At 39.9% G+C, this 19637-nt stretch overlaps 1 protein-coding gene across 1 annotated transcript; it reads right to left on the bottom strand.

Moving 5' to 3' along the window:
• Nucleotides 1-549: 549 nt before the first annotated feature.
• On the bottom strand, nucleotides 550-14208 carry stk35 (serine/threonine kinase 35). The gene is made up of 2 exons (XM_068000571.1): nucleotides 12582-14208; nucleotides 550-4795 (listed from the first exon to the last, which is right to left on the bottom strand). The coding sequence occupies exon 1, from the start codon at nucleotides 13717-13719 to the stop codon at nucleotides 12616-12618; it is 1104 nt and encodes a 367-aa protein (XP_067856672.1). The 5' UTR covers nucleotides 13720-14208; the 3' UTR covers nucleotides 550-4795; nucleotides 12582-12615.
• Nucleotides 14209-19637: the final 5429 nt, after the last annotated feature.

Raw genomic sequence — 19637 nt, 5'->3', positions numbered from 1 at the left:
CTCAAGTCTCTGAACCCAACCATTTAGCAACCATAGCATTTTTGTTCCCAAATGAAACTTCGTCTTACACCAAAAAGTTCTCCAATAACAATTCTAAGTTGAGTGGTACCTTTTCAACCTGCTCTATGAAGAACCATTCTCTTTCATATGGGAGTTAAATTCTCCCAGAAGTCAGACACAGCAGTGACTTTCTGCCAGGATGCAAGTAGAACAGGATTTCCTGGACTGCCAGCTCCCATCTCCAGAGTATCAAGTGGACTGCTGTAAACAGTTTTACAGCCTGCATGATTTTAGTCATGCAAGGTAGTGAGTAGTCCAAAAGCCATTTTGCCTGCAAACCATTTGCAGATTGAAAACCACGTGCAACACATATTTCTATTGAGTGGGAACTGGCTACATAGGTGCTGTGTTGGAGTTTAAATAATTCCAACAAATGGATTGATAATACTTTGATTAGATAAGTTACAGAATTTTTCATTTAAATTCTGTAGGAAGGACTAGAAAATTGTACATTTACAAAAAATTAAAACAATCACCCCAATCAAAAAAGACATTTTAAACCCTTTATTGCTGAAATAACAAATGCAATGAATGTCAAATATTCTTCCTAAGACAAATCATTTGAACTAATATTCAAATGGCTCCAGTCCAAACTACAAATCAATGTTAAATACAAAAATCAAAAAACTTTCAAATATTGGTCCACAACAATGTATGTGCTCCATGCAGAGGGACCAGCATAAATATTGAGATTGTGATACCATTACAGTGTTTCAAATCTGAATACATAAAAATTGCATAGAAGTGTAAAGGTTCTTGGAGACCATCAAATGAAATGAATTTGCAAGTAAAAGAGGGCGAACCAACCATACAGAGAGAACAAGCAATGTTACATCATCCAACACGACTTGGGTGACACCCTGAATACGAGGTAGAAACAAACGAGGATTCTCTTGAAGCAAATCCTTCTGTAAACCACATATCGACGCTTCAGTAAACATGTCCCAAATGTTCAGTCACAACTAGCATTCTGTCCCAGTTCAAAATGCTCCCAGAATCTGTTCCCTCATTTTCTCTCCCCCACCCCCCTCCCCCCCTATTATTTCCACATAGAATCACATTCCCAAGTAACTTTGAAAAGGGCAGCAGCTCATCTACAAAATAGACAATTTTTTCTGCATTTTCAGCTGCTGAGGCTGCAAAAAAAAGATTTGTAATAACATGTCCATGCGATTACACAAGCTAAATGGTAGAGGACAGCACATTAAACAATGACAATCTGCATTCATGGATTAACGAGCACTGCAATTTCATTGTGAAGAACTTCAGTTTGAATTTGGTCTCAATATGCAAGTGCCAGCTTCCTTGAATGCAACAACCTTCTTTTGCCTTTATTGTGCAATTTTTAAAAACTTTTGCTAAAACTACAGGAAGGACATTAACTTTGCACGGCAAAAAGCAAAGCACTACATTTTTATGCCTTAAGATCAATTACCCTGTAATTATAGCAAGTCAGGCAAAAATGTTAGTAATTGAGACGAAGTTCTTCTAATTGAACAGAAGTTAGAGAAAGGGAGCCTCAATAACTTTTACTGTACATGTTTCACATCTTGTTTTTCCAATTCAGCCTCTGAATATACAAGTTTAAAATTTGGCTCATTTCCTGACGTTTTCTAATGGTCACATTGAACCTGTGAACACAAGCAAGCAATGTCATAAAAAAACTGCATTGATTTCACAATTTTAAAAGTACCTCAAGGTCAAAGTATTGGAGCATTTGTGGGTTTAGTAAACTGATTTTTTTTTCCCCCAGACACTTTTGGCAGTTTTGTAAGTTTTTTTTTAAAAGAAAGCAATCTGCAATGCAATGTGCCTTGAACTCTACCTATTACTTAGTAGAGACAATATTTTACAACTGTAGGAATTATTGGCCCACATTTACAAAACAAATACATATTTTAAAATTTAACTTTCCAAGATCACACTCTAAATACACACCAGAACTGACAACATTAAATTGCTACTTTAAAAAATACTTTCAGCACAAAATAGTACTAATGTTTTCAGTGGGTGGGGAGGGGTAAAGAGTGCACCGTTATGATCTTTTTCCCTCATCAGCAAGTTGGGAGGCCTGTCACTTCACCTGTCCAAACTGGGGGGAAAAAACACCAATTAATACAAGTGGAGGCCCATCAAGCCAAGACCCTCACTGCAGCATCGCAGATCAGTTTCTCTCAGCCCTAAGTACTAATCAGCAACATACACTAATACCTAGGCTATAGGATCAGTACACAGGGCATGGATCCCAATCCACATGAGCAATGAGATGCTAATGATCTGCTATTTTGCTAGTGGATTAACTCTCTTCCAATCTTAGTAGATTTTAATATAGGAGGTGCATTTTCAGGGAAATATTAAGTAATAATTTTAACAATGCTAATAGTTTTCAGTAAATACAGTAATGTCTCACTTAACATTTTGCATCTATTACTAATTCGTAGAAATGAGCGGTCAAAGTTAAATCCAGAATCTCCAACCTCCATTTATAAATGAACATCTGAACCCCTAAAGATGATAATCTTGCAATTTCTCCATTCCATTACTTGGGGGAAAATTTGTGCTGAACAATTTTGTTTAGATCATAGTGTTTTGCTTGATCTCTGAAAACGTGGCAAACTCATGTTGGCAATTTGTTTTTAAAACTTCTTCACATCTAGTGGCCAACTGTGCCAATTTTTTTTTAAGCTGCATTACACCTCAAGGGTTGCTGTGATAAACTAATATATTGCAGTGCTTTGGCTGCAGGTTTAAGAAAAGCCATCTGTAGCTAAATGCAAGCTATACATCCACATCATTTTATACAGCTATGGAATAAAAATGACCACTTTCTCAAAAAAAATGTTTGCAGATCATTTATGGACAAAAGGGAGATGAATGACTTTACAATTGAACTTGGAAAGTTTTCAAAATTACTTCATATTACATGCTGAAAAATGAATGCCACCTATTACCATATTTATATAAACTTTATTTTATATAAAACTAGAATTTGAAATGGTTTCCAAATATGTTTTGTCTACACCATCCCACCAAGAATCCAATACTCAAACCTTGAATGCTCTTAGAAATTGTTCATGCTCCAATATTAAATTCATAAACATCTCCTTCTTTCTAAAAAAAAGTGATCCTGATTTTGCAATTTTGAAAAGTAATGTACTGAAATTGTTTGACATTACAGAGGGAGACTAAACAGTTAGAATGTGATCACTGAACTTCAGTGGAAATGTGCCAAAATTGGTTCATCTCTCACCAGATTTCAAGCAGCTGGAGTTTATGGCATCTGCATATCCTGGTTGATCAAGTCACAGCTTTCACTCCAGTAGCAACTTTAGTACTGAGAACCCTTAAAGAATGCTTTGGAGAGCCAGCCTCCATAATATCGGTGTTCGAGCTAGTGGCAAAAAATAAAATGGGAGAACTTTTTTACTAGACTTGCCAGTTATACTAGGATTTCAGGTTACCCTTTTGTGTTGAAGAATGATTCAAGGGCTAAGCTTTTCTACTTTGGTACATAGTATCAGCATCAAGAACTCCCAGATCAGTTATTGCACAGCAGTAGACAACAGTACCAAAATTGAGACTCCGTTCCTGATGAGGAGGTTGGCACACCTGACTCAGAGCACTCTATTTTCTGGCCATGTGGGTGGAAAATTGGGACTGTTGCAAACAAGGGTGCTCACCGCCACATCTGAATCTCAGATTTGCGCTCCAGTGAAGTGAGATTCCATGCCAGACAGAGTCTCTGATCAATGGAGCTTAAAACCTTAAGAATGTGCTTTAAGAATATCCACACACCAGCATGAATTTTCCATTTCCCACACCAGTCATCCTAATGACCTGCAAGAGTGACAGTGGTAGTCTTTACTGTGGTCACAGAGCACACACACAACTAGGATGAGACCATTCAAACTTCACTGCATTCAAGATCCTTTAAGGTGAGAGTGAAGACAATTTCCATTAGTCCAGTCTCAAGCCCAGGTTCCAAATACCAGACCCTACTTGACCCAAAGTTTCAGCTGCCATTTGCCAAATATCACTAAGTGAGGTGGGGGGGGGCAGTGGGGAGGACCACCACAAGTGTTTAGCTTCAGTTTCCAAATGGCTACGTTCTATATTCAGTATTTCATTCAAAGGAGCTACTGATTTTACAATGGAACTAACCTCTGCTCAGTTTTCAGCCCATCAGAAAGACGTCAACCCAGGCCATATCAGAAACTGGCTCCCCAATACATTATCTCAGAACAAAAAACATACACATTTTAAAGTTCCTCAGATTCTGTTTAGCATCAATGAATCTAACAAAATAATTTAAGGCACTCCGGTCACTCATGCTGATCATTTTAAAATAAATCATACTGGCATTTAAGTGCAGCTGCTCAAATTCTTGCCAACATCTAATGCTTTACATAAAACAAAGTTACCAACACAGGGTCATACATCTTTAAGAATTCAATCCACCCAATTAAATCTTCAAGGACACACCATTTAATCAGATAAAGTGAAGGTACAATCAAATAGTGTAAATACAAGTTTATTGCATGGCAAACACCCACCCCCCAAAAAAATCCTAGCAATTTAATTGCATAGCTTTCCCTGTCCTGACATCAGCTACTGCTGAAGCTCTAAATACAGCAAGTCTCCAATCTCTGTACATTCTAAGGAAGCTGTTCAGTTTAATTTCCGTTAAAAGTTCCATCCATTCTTGAGAGCAAGCTCATGTTCCAATTTATCCAGCCTGAAATGAAAAGAAAGATATTGTTTATAAAATGAGATTGTATTTGAAAGCAGATTATACAATACATGAACTTGCTGGACAATAAAGCTATAGAGGCCATAATTAAAAACTGTATTAGTGTGATCTTTGCTAGAATATCCTGTCTTTTGACTAGGAATGCTGAAAACCAATGCAGCATGCAAAATCAGCACCCATTTCTACACTACATAACTGTAATAACTGCAAGTCAATGTTAAAATTAGCAATCTGTAATTACAACATCTGATACATTAAGTGTTAGAATTGCTAAACAGAGATTGATTTCTGTTCTGATCTCGGTTATGATTACAACAAAAACATGAAATCTAAAATAGTTTCTACCCAACACAAGCAATTTTGGTTTCAACCCAAAACTTAATGATTTCCTCCTTTTCAGCATGTATGTAAACAGTCAAGACAACCCTCCAGAAGTCTCCAACTAAACAAAGGTACTCAATAGGTGGAATGGGAACCCAAGCAATTATTAAACTACCACAAACATTTTAAAACATGCCCACATATAATTACAGATTTAAATCAAAACCCACTGCCAAATATTGTTACTACTAAGCACTTAAGGCAGAAAAAGATTTATTCCAGATGCAACTGGATGTGGGCTGTTCGGTTGCACTACAAGGCAAAAAAATTAAAGACTTCATGTTATGATTTTACATTTCACCACAAAATTATAATTCACCATGGCAATACATTTTGCACCAATTGTTCTCAACCCTTAAAAGCTTTGAAAATTTGCATTCAGAATAGGAAACAGGCTATTTCCTATAAATTTTTTTGGTTATTTAATAAACATTTCATGGTTTATGTGAATGGAAGCAGACTTTTGCCTCATGGGTCATGCAAAAAGGACAACGCTTTCGGGAGTATTTCATTACTGCTCCATTTGTTTCCATATTTCCATTGTATGCAAAATGGGTTGGAGCTTAGTTCTTCCACATAGATAATTAGAGGCAAACCAAAGATGACTCGATACGATTGGAATAAAAAAAAAATTGTCCACGACCACCACTTCCAAAAGGTGATTACTGGTTGGCTTATTCTTGACCTAGTTAAGGGAATAAGCTGTGGATGGGCAACTTGTCATACTATATATACACAAGCGTAACAAGTATAATGATAAACATGAATACCAGTCAGTCTGACAATAAGTGAAACTGGAGCACTTTAGACCAACACACAATCTTGCCCTTTCCACGTTGGGAAGATCAGTTCCAGGCAAAGATATCAGGGGAGATTTTCCTGGGTCTGTTCCCAGGCACACTGGATCACCTGGGTGTAGCAAATATTGGAAAAATGGTCAGGCCAGAGCACATGCCTGTAAAGGAACCTCCCCTAATTTTTCCTTAAATTAATATAAATTGAAGGGGAAATGATCAAGCAGGTTCTTTACAGGCACATACTACTAAATTTCCTAATATTCACTGCATTCAGGTGATCCAATGCACCTGGGCGCAGATCCAGGAAAATCTCCCCTATTGTATTTATACCTATTATCAGAGCTCCCCTATGATTTGAAATGCTAATTTGGGGTATACCACCTGTAAAAGATATGCCCAAAAAGCCACCTTTTCTTTTTTTGTGGGAGTGTAATAGATAAATGGACAACTGGAAAGCTGTAGCAAATGTTCCCTACTACACAAATGGAATGACCAAACAGGTAGATAACTACAATGGATACCAGAAAAATGGCTACTGCCATCAAGATGAATCACAGGATCAGTGTGGAAATTACAGTCATATTGGGGCAGGGGTGTCAACAATATGACCAACTATTGCTGCATGGGAAACTTCAAAAAGTGTACCAGGCAAGCAGTGAGAGCAGTTCTATCAAGAGTTGGTGGTTGAAGTAGAAATGGATTAGCTTGGCTTTGGGGGAGGTGGGGTCAATGAGGAAAGAGGAAGAGACAATTTCTTCAACCATGTAGGAACTCCTGAATATAAGACTATAAAAAGTCAGTTAACCCTTAATTAATTAAAACTGTTAGTGTTGAAAAGATTACGGTTTTTAAAAACAGAATTTTGAAAAATTGATAAATGTATCTTCAATATCCAGCATACCCATCAGCTGTACACCATCCTGCTGAAAGCATATTATATGAAGCAAATGCGCTTTGGACAGTTAATACAAATCAACTCTTCCTGGATTTCAAGAGCAACCAGAGGCATTAGTCACTAGTACGAAAGATATGACTAAAGACTGCAGCAACAACCTGCTGAGAACATTTACCTCAAAAGTACTACTGAAAGATAGTAAGTTGCCATTTTGATATAATGTAGAGCAATAACCATGGCACAAGAAAATATCTCCTACATGCATTTCATGAAAAGTTTTGCATCAGGCATCACATATGTAGCTTCCACCAATTCTAGAATCCCATTTAGGTGGCACACTGAATGACTGTAAATCTCCCTGCTGAAATAAGTCAATGCTTTAAGTGATCTGAAAGTAGGCCACAAATAAAATGTGCCAGTGCTACATTCTTCACCTTTACCAAATGCCTAACATAAGGCTAAATAGAATCACTATGAATTGGTTATGTCTCAATCTACACTGAATTGAGAAATGTTCTGATCTTTGTGAAAACAGACCTTTCTCTTCACTGCCTGAATATCCTGTAGAAGGGTTACCACTGTAACTTTTCCTTTCAAAAGAAATTCAGGTGCTCTTGATTCCAATATGAGCAGGTATTTTCCCTATACTTTGGACTAAAATGCACCAAGTAAAACTTTGCATTTTTCATGCAAAACAGCACCCTTTTTGCAGTTTTCTTAAAAGCAGGAGGGTGCAGTCTAAAATATTCAGGTTAAGTCAAACCATAAAAGGGGCCATAAGTAAGTTACAGTACAAAATCTGACATGGCTTAGTGCGATTCAATAGTTAGATATGCAGTGGAGCCAACGGGACACATCCCAAAAAGCTCCTAACTTATCCATTCAATATCAAGTGAAAAGCTAATGCCATCCTACTACGGAGGGTTAAAAAAATGACCATGACACAAAACAAGTACTGTGCGCCTCAGTTTTCATAGAAGCACATGGTAGTGGGAATAAATGAATGAAAGGCTTTAAAAGATGGCAGGGGAGCAACTTGATAGGATAACCATTGACAAAGAAGTAGTACTGAAAACTAATGGTGGTATACAAAGTGGAAAAGGCACTGAGCCCTGATGGCATGCATCCTAGGATGAGAATGTAAGTCAAAGAAAACAGCAGAGGTTCTGACCACAACCTTTCACACTCAATTGTGTCAAAAGGACTGGAGGGTTGCCAATCTAACATTTCTGTTTAATAAAGGGATAAACCAGGTAACTATAGACTAGTCAGCCTAATGTCTCAGTGCATAATCGTCTCAGGGCAATAATAGTGAAGAATAAAAGTTAATCACTTAAAAAGCATAGGTTAATTAAGCACAGCCAACATGGATTTATAAAAAGCAGGTAGTATATATCAAATTTAATAAGAGTTGTGAGGAACGAACTATTGATAAATGAAATACATTGAATGTTGTCGACATGGATTTTCAAAAGGCATCTGATAAGAGGTCACATAGCAGAAATCTTTTAGAAGTAGGATGACAAGTTGATAAAGCAGTAAAAATGCATATATGATCCTAGCTTTAATAATCAGGGGATACAATGCAAATGCAAAAAGTAGTAATGCTGAAGCTATGCAAATCACAGTTAAGCAACAGTTAGAATGGTGCCAAGTTTTGGGTGCCTTACTTTAGGAACGATGTCAAGGCCATGGAGACAATGGAAAGAGATTTACCAAGATGATACCAGGATTCAGAGGCTTAAGTTATAAAGATAGTAGATAAACTAGGCTCTCTTGATTAGAACGAACCAGTCAAGAGGGAATCTGATTATTTTTCCAAAATAATGAACGGCCATGTCAGGGTAAACCAAGATAAAATATTTTCATTGGTCGTTGAATCAGTAACTAAAGGGCATGAATTTAAGGTCACTGCCAAAAGGGAGATATTAGGATTTTTTTTTTTTAATACATATAGACACTTCTGTGTTGTAAAATTCTATGATTCAACTGTAGCTTCAAGGCTTGTTGGGAGGCCATGTTTGACATTGTCTTGCACATGTTTGCAATTTTCTGTTAAACAGCAGTTGAGCTATTTCATGATTCTGCAGAAACTTTGGCAAAGAACTTGTCAACTTGCTAAAACTTGACCAAACTTAGTAATAGGAACAACGGATTCTAATGAGATGCACTTGCATAAATGCTCTTTGCATTAATGAGGAAATAAATACTCAACAGCAGCTCACAGGATCCACAAAAAATACAGGTTTCAGATCCTGTAAGGTTGGCAAAGTGCTATTAATAGCAAAACTATATATCTGCCAGAACTACACTTGCCATTAACAATACTGCCTTAGTTTTCATTCTAGAAAACTGATGACACCCAGTATATACACATTAAATAGTTCCTCAAAAATGTCAACTGTTACTATTTCTTGGAGATAAATGAAATTCAATCTTTTGACCAAAAAGTGTTCCTGTGATTACCCTACTGATATGCCAGACAAGGTGAGTCCCAAGTGTAGAAGTGAATGCTGATGGAATGACTGCCTTAAGTATAAAGAGCATAAAGCTTGCAACAAAACACAATCAAATGGTTCAGATATTAATTTGCTCCAAACTTGTCTGGGACAATAGGAACTACTATTTAACCTTCAAATACTACTTAGTGGAACCATGACTCTTCGCAAATGTCATTTTATTTTGATCAGGACTTTAAAGTACTCCCATGATTATCCTCAACTTATATGGATTGAATTCACATGGCAGGGATATGCCCAGCCTGATGCATGCTCAATTCCTGGTGCATAAGACAGTAGGAGGTTTTAAAAAAAGCTACTTATACCTGTGCTGCACGAACCCAAAGTCTGATATCCAGATTATGGGCTTTTGCTCCCAAGGCTACCCACCACTTAGTGCAAATACTGATGCAAATCAACATACAAGTTGGCAACTGCAGTATATGTAATTTTACTATTGCAGCAAGCAGGACCACAAGTATCCAGTTTGGGGAAATCGAGACCCAATTACCTGAAGTATTTCACAAATGTTGCACCTGCACATCCTTATTGAGATTTTGTCTTAATGCGTACTCATTCAATTTAACTGGTTTATCAAAGTTACCTACATTGTTGAGCAGCTATAGAGTTCAACTGTGTGCACTCTGTGCAAGAGCAAACTCTTCAAAAATAAAAATAAAAACAAGTGAAACAAAGTTAAAATCAGATTTCCCCATTTGAGAAAAAAAATTTCCACACATCAACAGGAGGAAATATTGTAGAACAAATTCAGCAACAGCATACAAAGAAAGTGATGCACAAGTCAAAAGGTACAGATTGTAAATAAATTCATAGGTCCCCAGGACTCCCAAAAGCAGAGCACTCTTTTATGGTCTGACCATCTTGTTGTTTGCAGGAACAAAAGTAATTTCCCACAACAAAAATTTCATAACAAACCAATGTTGCAAATCATCCAATAATTTTTTTTTTTTAAAAACAGCATATACTCACTGTTAGAGATTTTTTTGCACGCAAGTAAATATTTAACAAGCCAGTAGGCCTGCTCCTATAAAACTTTCCTGAGCTACACACAAATCCAGTTGGAACAGGTACACAAGCTCACCTAGTGTTTCACTCTAGGCTGTAAAAGTGTTTACCACTTGATGTATGGCCGCTAACTGGTTTACTCTAGTAATTTCACTAATTGACTCAAAATAAATTAGATTTTAGACGGTAAATTTTAACTTGCTCAAGATTGGGTCCACTGAATCTGCATTTACCCCCTCCCAAATTAATTATGACTGCGTCAAACTGGATTTTACAAAAGTCAACTTATATTCAACTATTTTGTCAGTGTACATTTTTTTTCTGAATAAAAAGACAATCCTCCTCACCACACACGTTTAAAACTTGTAGATCAGCAATGTAACTTCCTTTTCGTTGTTTGGAACATTAATTTTCAAAATGGACACCAGTAACCTATTTTATGACATCACCAAGTTTCATGTGATCAGCTCTACTATAAGCTTAATTATATAGCCTCTGATCAATATTGCTGGCAAAATTTACTTTGCTTCTGCCACCTTTCTTTCCCTTCCCACCCATAAACTGAATCTAGTTAAAATGGAAAATGTACACAAGTTCACTTCAGAATAATATGGGCCTAAACAAAAACTCCAGAACTCATAAGGAAAATAGGGCTTTTTAATGTATGTCAGGTGATGCTATCATTTAGTGCAAACCCCAAAAAATATTTTTACATCTTCACAACTACTGTGGGTTAAGTTCTTAAAATTAAAAAGATGAACACCATCATAAAACAATCAAAGTGTCATTTTTGTTTTGTTGGGAGGTGCAAGGGGTGGAGAAAGAGTTGAGAAGAAGGGAAATAGATGAATACCATAGATTCTTAGTCACATAAGAAACATTAAGATTTTTGGCCAGAACAGGGAAGATCAAATAAAATATTTAATTTTCCAAATTTTGATATAAATTAAATGTACCTTAAAAAAGGGTTGTATAGCTATCAATTGGACAAGTTTACAATTATAGCAGTAAAATAAATATTTCCAGTTATTTATCTGGGCTAATATGGAATGTGTATAGGCAAGGATTTTAGTAGCTTTCCTGAAGGCTCAGTAGAAAAACAATTCCTGGACTTTTCAAAAAAGCCATAAACATGATGTTTGCTAGTAAGTGAGGAAAATAGGACACATTAGAACCAATTTAAAGTTTAAGTCCCATGTCAGCATTTGTCCAAACTATTACAGGCAAAACAATCATCCTTAACAGTTCTGATGAAAGGTCATCAACCTGAAATGTTTTCTGTTTCTCTCTCTTGACAGACACTGCCTGACCAGCTGGGTGTTTTCCAGCATTTTCTTTTTTTTTCTTAACAGAAGGTTTGATTCACTAAGTACCATTCTGGGTGAATAGTGTACACAGATTTTAATTGTTTACCAGTAAAATAAGGACAACTGTCTAAATGACAATTCTAGATGTGTGTCTATTGTGAATAATGAAGCCCGAAATAATAGAATTTTAATACTGAATGCCAAGAGCAAAGACTGCAGGTGCTCAATTAAGACGAGGGACTTAATCCAGATGTTGAAAGTAGGGGGTTGTCGAGTGAGTCACTGTGATAGATAGCATTACAACTCACTTTTGGGAGCGAACTCAGCTACTCCTACCTTCTTGTCTTGATTTTCTAGCATTACTCCTCAGCTCCCCATCGACACACAGTCATGGCAGCACATGGGATAATCACGATATATTTAAAAATCAAAATTCTCATGTTCTGGGGAGCCACAATGATTAATGGGGCATCATATGCACATGCCAAGTTTATTTTGGCTGCAAAGGGAGGGGAGGGGAATCATCTCACACATGGGTTGCTTTATACACACTAATATTTTGATAGAATACTTTGATAGGTTTACTCCTGAAAAAGACAGTCTCCCTTTTCCCAAAAAAGGGGGAATAAATTTTGGGTGGTTTTCTGAATACAGAATTAATTCTTTAAATTTCAACTAATAATTAAAATGGGACTATCTAGAGTTACTAACAAGTGTTTTAAGACACTGAATTTTCAAAACTTTATGCAAGTTATGAAAGGGGGGGCTTTACAATCAGGAAGCAATTATATACACCAGATAAGGCAAAAGTGTGGTGCATATAATTAAAAACCTGCATAATCAATATTTTGCTTACTATATGTATACCTTTTACAAGAGTATCCACTGTATAATAGATAATTTATGCAGCACAAGTGACCTGGTCCATCCTAGTTTCTAACTCAAAGGCGTCTGGGCGATCCTGTGGATTAGCAGCCAACATGTCTTTAATAAGTTGCTTGATCCCTTCAGACATAAAAGTTCTCCTTTTCTGTGGGATGTGTAGTTCCATCTTTGGGTTTTCTAGCAATGCTTCCCCTACAGGTACAATCTCACTGCCCTGTCTAACATAGGTTCCAAGCAGTTCTTTCTTAGTTTCAGCATCAATGAATGTTATTCGTTCAATCATGGCCCATATGATGATCCCCAAAGCGAAAATATCTGCTTTAGCCGTGTAGTGTCCTTCCCAGACCTCCGGAGCCATGTAGAAATCGGAGCCACAAGCTGAAGACAGCCAGCACTTATTCACATTCACGTTTTTGTTATTCGCCGCTCCTCCGCCTACAACACAGACTTTACTGAGGCCGAAATCGGCCACTTTGAGAATGGGGACCCCCGACTTCTCCGAGATTAAGATGTTGTCGGGTTTCAGGTCCCGGTGGACGATGTGGTTCTTGTGCAAAAAAGCGATGGCGCTGGTCAGCTGGAGCATGAAGCTGGTGTTGACGGCCGAGTCCGGCCTCCTGGAGAGGACGTACTGGTTCAAGTCGCCGCCGTTGCAGAACTCCATGACGAACCACAGGTAACAGGGCTCGCCGGCCCCGAGGATCCGCTCCCCTTTCAGCGAGGTCTCGACCAGGCGCAGGTAGAACTCGGAGCGCTTGTTGCCGTGGCTCATCTTCTGGGCCATGCCGTTGCGCTGCAGCACGCACTCCTCGAACTGGATCACGTTCTCGTGCTGCCGCTTGAGGCTGGTCAGAGCCCAGAACTCGGACAAGGCCAACTCCACGTTTTCCGGAGCGTCGCAGCGGATCTTCTTGATGGCCACACGGGCCCCGCTCTTCCTCACCACGGCCTCGTACACCACGCCGTAGCTGCCTCGGCCTACCTCCTGCACCAGGCTGTATTTGGGCTCCCACACCAGGCCCGGCTGCCTCGTCGGAGCGCCGCCGCCGCCGCCGCCGTTGGCACTCACCGTGAGGCGCTCCTCACAGTTTGTACCTTTTGAGACGTCGTGAGTTTCCATGGTCCGCACGTCGCTGAGGGGAGATGCTCACACTCCACATAACTGTCAGAGAAAGGCCGGGGCAGGCGGCTGCTCGTCTCCCGTCCTTTCCTCTCTCTCTCTCTTCCCCCACCCCCAACCCCCCCTCCCACTGTCCTTTACACCAGGGGAGGGCTCGGGGGTGAAGGCGGCCGCACTGCGCGGGGCCCGCGCTTCATCCGCCGCTGTTCACAGCTCGAGCGCAGGTACACGGCGCATTCCAGCGCCCCCGGCGGGAGAGGGGGGGCGGGAGCCTAATTTGCAGCCACTTCCTGCTCCCAGCGCTGCTGTTGTTGCTGCAGCAGCAGCTACCACCGGGGCTAGTGCAGAGGGCAACAAATCTTCAGTGAACAAGTCCAGGTTTCCCGGCTATAAACAAAAACAACCTAACGTATTTTTTTTCCCCGCCTCTTGCTGTCCGTGCACTCATTCATTCCTGGGAGGTTGGCCTCTCTCCTCTCTGTATCTTTCCCTCCGCCTCCCCCCTCCTTTCCTGCTCCCTTCGACCAGTCCAAATCGTGGTTTGCGCTCACGTGCCCCTAATCAACGGAAGCGGAGCCGCGGAATTTGAGTCCTCTTGCTGCCGGGCTCTGCAAGCGAATCCTGCATTGGGTCTCTTTGTAATGCAATGCACAGTCTGTACAGATTACATCGTTTCCTTGAAAAGTGAAAATATCAACATTGTATTCATGACTTTATGATTTTTTGAAAGAATTTTTAACGCTTTGAATTCACCTTTCTGGCTCTACCGAAGTGGCAGCAGAGTGTCACCGTTCATTCTGAATATTTTTTTTAAACGGTTAACCTTTAATTTTAGCAGAGATTAAGCAAAATACGGATGGCCTGCCCTTGGTCTCTAAACCAAAAGCTTTGACACAAATAATTCTAAGTGCATAAAATCTGGGAATGGATAAGAAATTTGCAGAAAGATAGGAGACAGTGGGTAGTTGCCAAGAAAGAAGAACTATCTTGTATTTATCCAATGCCTTTTACATTCCAAGATGCTTCACAGCCAGTGAATTAGTTTTGAAGTATAGTCACCGTTTTGCAGGCAAAAGCAGCAGCCGATTTGTATACAGCAAGGTCCCACAAAATTAGTGTAGAGCTTTCTGCTCTGATTCTGTGCACACTGATTGTACTACGGTGTGGAGTAGTGTCACACACAAGTGGGACAGGCCCCAGTGATTGTGTCAGTGCTCTGCACTCTCACTGAGACTGGTGGCCATTAATATCTATCTGATGTCTGTCAATTGAGAATTTTAATTTTATATTTTGAACAGCCCATAAAATGGACGTACACAGGAGATTACATCACCCATAAGAGTGATTAACCCCGAGGTCCCGTCTGTGCCTGAGTGTGAGGTAAACAAGGCAAGGGAGTACACAATAAATGGGAGGATTCTGAGAGGTGTAAAGGACCTTGGAGTGCATGTCCACAGATCCCCGAAGGTAGCAGGACAGGTAGATAAGGTGGTTAAAAAGGCATTACGGAAAACTTTCCTTTATTAGCTGAGGCATTGAATATAAGAGCAGGGGGTTATGCTAGAACTGTATAAAACATTGGTTAGGCCACAGCTTGAGAACTGTGTACAGTTCTGGTCACCACATTACAGGAAAGATGTGTTTGCACTAGAGAGGGTACAGAGGAGATTTACGAGGATGTTGCCAGGGCTGGAGAATTTTAGCTATGAAGAAAGATTGGATAGGCTGGTGTTGTTTTCATTGGAACAGAGGAGGCTGAGGGGAAATTTAATTGAGGTGTATAAAATTATGAGGGGCCTAGATAGAGTGGACAGGGAGGACCTAGTTTCCTTAGCAGGGGAGGGTCAATAACCAGGGGGCATAAATTTAAAGTGATAGGTAGAAGGATTAGAGGGGAGTTGAGAATTCTTTTTACCCAGAGGGTGGTGGGGGTCTGGCAGTCACTGCCTGAGAGGGTGGTAGAGGCAGAAACCCTCAACTCATTTCAAAAGTACCTGGATGTGCACTTGAAGTGCCATGACCTACAGGGCTACGGACCAAGTGCTGGAAAGTGGGATTAAGCTGGATAGCTCTTTTTCGGCCGGCAGGGACACGATGGGCCGAATGGCCTCCTTCTGTGCCGTAAATTTTCTATGATTCTATGAAAAAGCAATAAGACAAATGACCACTTAATCTGGTTTGGTGGTGTTGCTTACTGGATGAATATTGGCCGGGACATCTGCACTTTTCAAGAAAGTTCCATGGGATCTATTATGTCCACATGACAAGGCCTTGGTTTAATGTCTTAACCGAAAGGTGGCCCCTGCAACAATATGGCACGCCTACAGTACTACACTGAATTTCAGCCTAGATTATGTGCTTAAATCTTAGTGTGGAACTTGGACCTACAAGTTTCTGTCTCGTTAGGTTAGTGATGTTGGGGTTGGGGAAGTACTGAATGCAGTGTCCTAGGAACCAGTGTTGGGATCCCTGCTGTTTCTAATTTACATTATTAACAAATTCAGAAACTCACATGGACTGATGATATCAAATTGGAGTGGATGTGGGTAGTAGTCAAGTCTGAAGAGGCAGCTAAGGATCAACAATAAACTGCGCTAGATGAAGTCAGCAAGTGGACTGATCTGTGGCAGATGAAATTCAATACACAATCAGTAAAGTATCCTACATTGGAAGAAAAAGAATGGGTGACATACATAATCCACAAATGGCATAGAAATAGCTACGGGTGAAGTTGAAGGGGTGTTACATTCTCTACCCTTAATATGTCCCATCACTGCTGAGCATCATCATTATAGAACAGAATATTGGCTATGTACCCATATTAGTACAACATGGGCTGGATTTCCCTCACTATTGTACCCCAAATTGGGCGAGGTAGCAACAGATATGGCACGGTAAGACCTAGCTCCAACCTGGACTTTCCTCACCCTGGTCCCCTCTGGGACCACCGCTGAATGTCCTACCCTGCTTGCCACATGTAAATGCTCGCAGGGAGATACAGCCTGGAACACGGCCCATTTTACTTTCACCCGCCCCTCTTACCGCCACTCCCCGGAACCATCTGGTGGTGGCCCCAAGGTAGCGGTGGTAATGGCCCCAAAGTCTCTTGATAGAGGGAGAGGGCCTAGTAGAAGTATCCTCTCCCTCCAAATAGGCCCAAGCAGTCACTTTTGTATACCTCAGTCTCTGCTGAGGCATATGAAAACTGTGTCCCTTTCCATCTTCAGTGCGTTCTGCCACTTTAAGTGCAGTAACAGAGATCTTTTGGTGCTAGTGACGTCCCCACTGTTGCTACCGGACCATCCAATTTCTCCTACTTGCAGTTCTGGGCTCCCTTTTGGCAGCGGGAATCCCACCTGGAGCCCGCCCTACATACCTAAGTAACACTTATCCGGGAAAATGGGTCAGAGTTAGTGAGGTTGAAGGGGCAGGCAGGTGGGAATTCCACCCCACTGCTACTATGCCTTAAAGAGGGAAATCCTGCCCTATAAATCAAAGGCTATCAAGCTAACATTACAGTGAACTGGTCAGACTGCATCTTGAGAACGTTATCCAGCTTTTGTCACTGAGACACAAGAGAGAAAATTCAAGAACAGGAGATGGTTCAAAGAGCCACAAGTATCTTTTAAAATGTAAGTACTATTGTTGCTTGCTTCCAATGCTGAGGAATCTCTCCAGTACCCAGCGGTCCTTCCTGACTCTTTCATGACCCTAGCCAGAGCCTCACAAATTTCCTCCCTTGTCTCCTTCAGCACTTTAGGACATATGCAATCTAGACACAGGAAAACGGATATTGCAACAATAAAAAGAGGACTAGAGCTTGTTATCATTGAAGAACAAGTCAAAGATTAATATTTGTGGAAAAATAAAATGACAATGAGTAACAGATGGAATGTACAGAATATGCTGCATGCATACTGGCACAGTATTAATCAAAGGAAGGGACCTACAGTCATGGTCAAGATCTGAAAGAAGTAGTATGCCAGCAGGGTAGCAGGAGTGCTACTCTGCATTTAATGTTATGAAGGTAATTTTAAAAAGTTACAGCTATTTGTCAATGGGTAAAATACAATATTTGCAATTCTACTATCTATTCTGAGTGCATAATGTTAGCGATATTAATAATTCTACTGCAACGCCAATGAAGATATATTAATCCTTTAAAATAAGTTTCTAATCCATCTACAAAAGGCAATTTAATTTTGACGAGTAACAAATCCCTTATTAACTTGATAATGTTCAAGAGTTTAAAATTCTGACTGTAAGCTTTCATGTTTCTAGTTAAATTACTGTTGTGGCTCCTTTCACAGTGATGACATTATGGATTCAGTCATCAGAATGTTCAATTTCAAACTGGAATTGTTTATGTAAAAAGAGAGGAGCAACAGAATTCTGGCAATAAAATTGAAGGTGTAGATTCAGAAGATTTTAATGAAGAACCCATTATTGTCAGCAGTCACAAAGTATGTTAAAGTAATACATTTCTGTATTAGAAACGATGACAACTTGCATTTATATAGCGCCTTTAATGTAGTAAAATGTCCCAAGGCGCTTCACAGGAGCGTTATCAAACAAAATTTTTTGAAGAGGTGACTAAAGTAGTGAATAGGGGAACGTCTATGGATGTTGTTGATGGACTTCCAGAAAGCATTCCATAAAGTCCCTCATAAGAGACTGATAGCTAAAGTTGAAGCTCATGGAATTGAGGGCAAATTATTGACCTGGTTAGAAAATTGGCCAAGCGGCAGGAGACAGAGAGTAGGGATAATGGGCAGGTACTCAAATTGGCAGGATGTGACTAGTGGTGTCCCACAGGGATCTGTGTTGGGACTTCAACTATTCACTGTATTTATTAACGACAGTTGACGGGATAGAGAGCCACATATCCAAGATTGCTGATGACACAAAGATAGGCAGCATTGTAAGCAGTGTAGATGGAAGCATAAAATTACAGAGATAGTAATAGATTAAGAGAATAGACAAAACTGTAGCAAGTGTGAGGTCATCCACTTTGGACCTAAAAAGGATAGATTAGGGTACTTTCTAAATGGTGAAAAGTTCAAAATAGTGGAGGTCCAAAGAGACTTAGGGGTCCATGTACATAAATCATTAAAATGTCATGGACAGGTACAGAAAGTAATCAAAAAGGCTAATGGAATGCTGGCCTTTATATCTAGAAGACTAGAATACAAGGGGGTAGAAGTTATTCTACAGCTATAAAAGCCCTGGTTAGACCACATCTGGAGTAGTGTGTTCAATTTTGGGTACCGCACCTTAGGAAGGATATATTGGCCTTCAAGGGAGTGCAGCGTAGGTTTACTAGAATGATACCTGGATTCCAAGGTTTAAATTACGAGGAGAGATTACACAAACTAGGGTTATAGTCCCTGGAATTTAGAAAATTAAGGGGTGATTTGATCAAAGTTTTCAAGATATTAAGGGGAACTGATAGGGTAGATAGAGAGAAACTATTTCCGATGGTTGGGGAGTCTGGCACTAGGGGACATAGCCTTAAAATTAGAGCCAGGATTTTCAGGAGTGAAGTTAGGAAACACTTCTACATGCAAAGGGTGTTAGAAGTTTGGAACTCTCTTCTGCAAACGGTAGTTGATGCTAGCTCAATTGTCAATTTTTGAGATTGATAGATTTTTGTTAATCAAAGGTATTAAGGGATGTGGGGCTATGACAGGTATATAGAGTTAGGTCACAGATCAGCCATGATCTCAATGAATGGCAGAACAAGCTTGCGGGGTTAAATGGCCTACTCCTGTTCCTGTGTTCCTATATTCCTAAATGTGGCACCGAGCCACATAAGGAGATATTAGGACAGGTGACCAAAAGCTTGGCCAAAGAGGTACGTTTTAAGGAGCGTCTTAAAGGAGGAGAGAGAGGTGGAGAGGCAAAGAGGATTAGGGAGG

The sequence above is a fragment of the Heptranchias perlo genome, chromosome 19 (genome assembly GCF_035084215.1).
Source record: "Heptranchias perlo isolate sHepPer1 chromosome 19, sHepPer1.hap1, whole genome shotgun sequence".
In the NCBI taxonomy this organism is placed as follows: Eukaryota; Metazoa; Chordata; class Chondrichthyes; order Hexanchiformes; family Hexanchidae; genus Heptranchias; species Heptranchias perlo.
Note: the sequence above shows the minus strand (reverse complement) of the source record. Positions and strands in the feature narration are given on the sequence as shown.

What these genes read in the sequence shown, in the direction of transcription:
- stk35 (XM_068000571.1), bottom strand. Translation starts at nt 13,719, where the DNA reads ATGGAAACTCACGACGTCTCAAAAGGTACAAACTGTGAGGAGCGCCTC.